At 42.6% G+C, this 4858-nt stretch overlaps 1 protein-coding gene across 1 annotated transcript; it reads right to left on the minus strand.

The window, feature by feature from the left end:
- Positions 1–1560: 1560 nt before the first annotated feature.
- LOC136157638 (zinc finger protein 420-like) lies at positions 1561–3159 on the minus strand. The gene has a single exon (XM_065919458.1). The coding sequence runs from the start codon at positions 3157–3159 to the stop codon at positions 1561–1563; it is 1599 nt and encodes a 532-aa protein (XP_065775530.1).
- Positions 3160–4858: the final 1699 nt, after the last annotated feature.

Genomic DNA, 4858 nt, shown 5'->3' on the forward strand with positions numbered 1-4858 from the left:
CAGATGCTGAGGCAGCAACAGCATGGAGCAGTTCAGGGGAGCTCTCAACAGTACTCTATGATCCTTCTTATTAGAACCGTCACAATGTCCCTGCTGTTAAAGAGAGGGGAAAAGAACAATGGAGAAATGTTGGGAAATACATGATCAAGTGATTTGAAACTTAAGGGCAGGAAGGAAACTAATTGTTATAAACATCACCCTTCTATGCTACCGAAGAGTTTCTCGTTAGGTGTTCTTTCCTGCAACCTTAAATTCCTAGGCTAACACTTCATTCATTACACACCAACATTTACACAAGCAACCATTCAGTTTTATTGATTAACATGTATGCTTATCACACATAGAATAAAACCTTTTACACTCTGCTATGTAACTTTGGTTCAAATACAGATTATAAGCACCAACAATGATAATCTTTCCTCTGATACAATGATCTGAGAACTGTGATTTCTATGGTTACAAAATGGAGGCTAATCATTTAAGAAGACGTACGCTAATTACATGACTCTTCTGGGAAGGGTTTTTCGAACACTTCTAGGGTAGCAGAGATGTCTTTAATTGACATACATCAACTGATAGTCATGACTTCTGTTCATATTATAAAATGCATCAAGATTTTAGTGAACTGTCATTATATTTTACTTTAAAAGCAAGTGATGTAGCTATTGAAAATGGACACCTTATTTTAATCTGTGGAATTATTCCCTGAACACTTACATCACAGTGACTTACAGGGATGTGTGACATGAATGACAAACACCACCATTTAGATGTTCACTGTACATGTTACATTCCTGTGTCCTTAATCTTATAATGGAGAAAAATGCAAATGTTTTCTTCCGAGATAGAAGGGCTTTTCTCATTTTTGAGGTAGCAACCATCAAAAACATAACTTTGCATGCACACTAGAAATGAAGTGTAGCATGGAGCAATTTGAGAATTCAGTTTCATTCATTTTGGTTTTCAAATAATCACAAATCATGTCAATATAAACAAACATACAAAGCTAGTAACTGTACATGGCTAAACATCACCTCTTCATCTTGTGATCCATACTAACATATCAATTTTCTATCTATTTTAACTATGAATCACTGTCTACAATATTTCTCCCTAAGAAGAACGTCAGAAAACAGGATTTATTAAATACTTCTAGTATGCATTTCCTGATATTTATTTAGATTTGATTTTTTATAAATATTTTTCTACAGTTTCTTTTCATCATTCCATATCTTTCTTATATAAATAAGTCTTTTGTCTCCTGAATTGTATGTTCAGGACAAACCTCTTCCATGTCTTACTTCATTACTAGGGTTTCCCTCCAGGACATGCTCTCTGATGTCCAGTGAGGTGAGAGAGCTGATTAAAGCCTTTGCACGTTTCCTTACATTTATGTGATTTCCTTCAGTATGAATTATCTGATGGTAAGTAAAACCAATGTGCTGGGTTAAAGTCTTTGTCACAATCCTTACATTTATAAGGCTTCTATTCAGTATGAATTCGCTCGTGCTTAGCAAGAGTTGCATAGTGAATGAAAGCTTTTCCACATTCTTCATATTATTAAGGTTTCTCTCCAGTGTGAATTCTATGATGGCGAGTAAGACCTGTGCGGTGCCTAAAGCATTTGCCACAATCCTTACATTTAAAAGGCTTCTCTCCAGTATGAATTCGCTGGTGTTGAGCAAGAGTAGAGGGTTGACTAAAGTCTTTTCCACATTTTTGACATTTATAAGCTTTCTCTCCAGTGTGAATTCTCTGATGGCAAGTAAGACCTGAGTGCTGGCTAAAGCCTTTGCCACAATCCTTACATTTATAAGGCTTCTCTCCAGTATGAATTCTCTGATGGTACCTAAGGTCTGAGCCCTGGCTAAAGTCTTTGCCACAATCCGTACATTTATAAGCCTTCTCTCCAGTATGAACCCTCCGATGCCGAGTAAGACCTGTGTGGTGCCTAAAGCCTTTGCCACAATCGTTACATTTAAAAGGCTTCTCTCCAGTATGAATTCGCTGGTGTTTACTAAGAGTAGAGTGTTGACTAAAGTCTTTTCCACATTTTTGACATTTATAAGGTTTCTTTCCAGTGTGAATTTTCTGATGGCAAGTAAGACCTGAGTGCTGGCTAAAGCCTTTGCCACAATCCTTACATTTATAAGCCTTCTCTCCAGTATGAACTCTCTGATGGCAAGTAAGAACTGAGAGCCGGCTAAAGCTTTTGCCACAATCCTTACATTTATAAGGCTTCTCTCCAGTATGAACTCTCTGATGGCAAGTAAGACCTGAGTTCCAGCTAAATCTTTTGCCACAATCCTTACATTTATAAGGCTTCTCTCCAGTATGAACTCTCTGATTATACATAAGGCCTGAGCCCCAGCTAAACTCTTTGCCACAATCCTTACATTTATAAGGTTTCTCTCCAGTATGAATTTGCTGGTGTTGAGTAAGAGTTGAATATTGACTGAAAGCTTTTCCACATTCTTGACATTTATAAGGTTTCTCCCCAGTGTGAATTCTCTGATGGCAAGTAAGATCTCTGTGTTGAATAAAGTCTTTGCCACAATCCTTACATTTATAAGGCTTCTGGCCAATATGGATTCGCTGATGTTGACTAAGTTTTGAACTCTGATTAAACACTTTGTCACATTCTGTACATTTGAAAGTGTCCCATCCTGTATGAATTTCCCTATGTTTACGTAGGTTGAGTGTGTTAGTAAAGACGTTCTCACATTTCTTACACTTGTAATTTTTCTGTGGATTCTGAATACTCTGCTGTTGAATAAGTTCTGAAGACTGATAAGAAACAACATATTCACTACAATTGTAAGTCTTCTCTCCAGTATGTGTACTCTTATTTAGTGAAAGCCATGATGCTCGATAAAAGAGATTCCTACCTGTATTACTTTTAGAATCCTTATCTGAAGATTGAGGTGCCTGATGCTTCCTAAGATCAGAGTCTTGTTCAATGTTATATCCACTGTCATTGCATGAACAGTCTCTTGCTCCATCATAAATACTCTGGTAACTATTGGGATTGGAGTTCCTACTTAAGGCCTGGCACGTGTTATTACACGAGAAAAGTTGTTTTATATTAACCCTATCACGATATACATCAAACAGTGATGGCTGAATTAAGTCTCTTCCATTATTATCAACATTACACATTTTGGATTGGAGAGAACCTGTCTGTTGGAGGAAGAATAATGACCCGCTGCTCACAGATCCCTCAAGGTGATTATACTGTGAGTTTTCCCCATCATATGTAAACTTCTCCTTTTCAGACGTGGTTGAATGTATGTGTAATCGAAGTCTATGTTCAGAGTGGTCTGAACAAGCCTTTGGAATAGAGACTGGATGACGTTCCAGATTTTCCACATTTCCCCTTAGAGAACGTGTGTGTTTCTAAAACTGATGTGAGTCATTGCTTACAATGATACACTGCGCGGCAGACGGTGATGACTGAATCGGGTGCTGGCCCCAATTTGACTCCCAGTGCTCATTTCTTCTGGCAGTCATGTCCACAGTATGTGAAATGGTCTCAATTTCTTTATGTCCATATAAACATCCTCTCAGTCTTTCACACGCCCTTGTATATCCCCAGGGTTTGGTTAAATATTCTTTTCCGAGGTGAGCTCTTTCATATAGGTTTGCTTTTTGGATTAAATTTTCAAACCTTGGATTCTTTGACATCAAACCATAGGTGTTGTGAGAAGACACAGCTGAAAGATACCAAAAGAAAACTTTCTTACCTACTATTCTCAGTGAATATCCTTGAAGATTTAGAGAAAATGCGGACCCAAGGATCAAGATGACAGAGGATTAGGTAGATTGGAGTTCATCTCTCTCATCAAATGCATCAAGAATACATCAAAATTGGAACAATTCTCACAGAGGCCCCCCTGAATACTAGGAAAGAACCTACACCACCTAAAATGGCCAGAAAGATTCCTGCTGAGCCAGGTAGGACCAAAAAAGAAGAAGGAGAAGGAAGAGGAGAGGAACTGGGATGGGACCTGCAACATTGGGGGGATCTGAAGAGAGAAGAGGTGTCCACATCCGGGGGAGCCCTCACTGGGGAGCCCAGCTTGGACAGGAGAGCCTCATTCTCTGTGGAAGAGAACATGGCAACCCGCGTGTGGCAGCAGGGCAGTGACAGCTGCAGAGGGGGTGCTGGCCCCTGCCCTGCCCACCCAGCCTGAGAGGGTGTCCACCTCAAGGGTGTCCACCCCTGCAGACAAGGGCTGGGTGCTGGAACGTGGGCTTTGGAGAGCAGACCCAGGCAGAGGACTGCGGTTGGCCATGAGGAGACATCCTGAGGGGACGGGGGAGGGCGGGAGGAGCTCTGCAAATGGGACGCGTGTGGAGGAAGCCTGCACCACCAAAGCGCAGACGCCACTGTTGAGTGAGGCCCAAAGGGAAGAACCCCACCGCAGCCTCTCTCCCCCGTGCTGGCCCCTCATCCCTGGCAGCAGGGAGGACCGCCACCCGGTGGGCTCTACTGAGGCCCAGCCACGGCCTCCCCCATGCCCCTCCTCTCCCGTCAACAGACCCCTGTGCCCTGGGGCAGCCTCTGGAGCAGACACCCATGGGTGGCCCACATGCTCAGAGGGAGCTGAAAGCAGAGCTGAGCCCCAGGTTTAAGGAACCAAAGCTGAGGTCTCTGCTCGCAGCTGCACTAACCACGCTTTTACACAGGCAACCGGCTTTCTCAGCTCAGCCCCTGCAGAGCATCTGAAGGACAAGGGGGACGCCCCCGGTCACAGCAGGTGTGGCTTTAGCAACTGTAGACTTTGTGGGCTCGGACACGAGGGGACGCGGCCAGGCCGGAGTCTGAGCTGCCCCCACAGCACCACAGCACGTGGGA

The sequence above is a fragment of the Muntiacus reevesi genome, chromosome 2 (genome assembly GCF_963930625.1).
Source record: "Muntiacus reevesi chromosome 2, mMunRee1.1, whole genome shotgun sequence".
Classification (NCBI taxonomy): domain Eukaryota; kingdom Metazoa; phylum Chordata; class Mammalia; order Artiodactyla; family Cervidae; genus Muntiacus; species Muntiacus reevesi.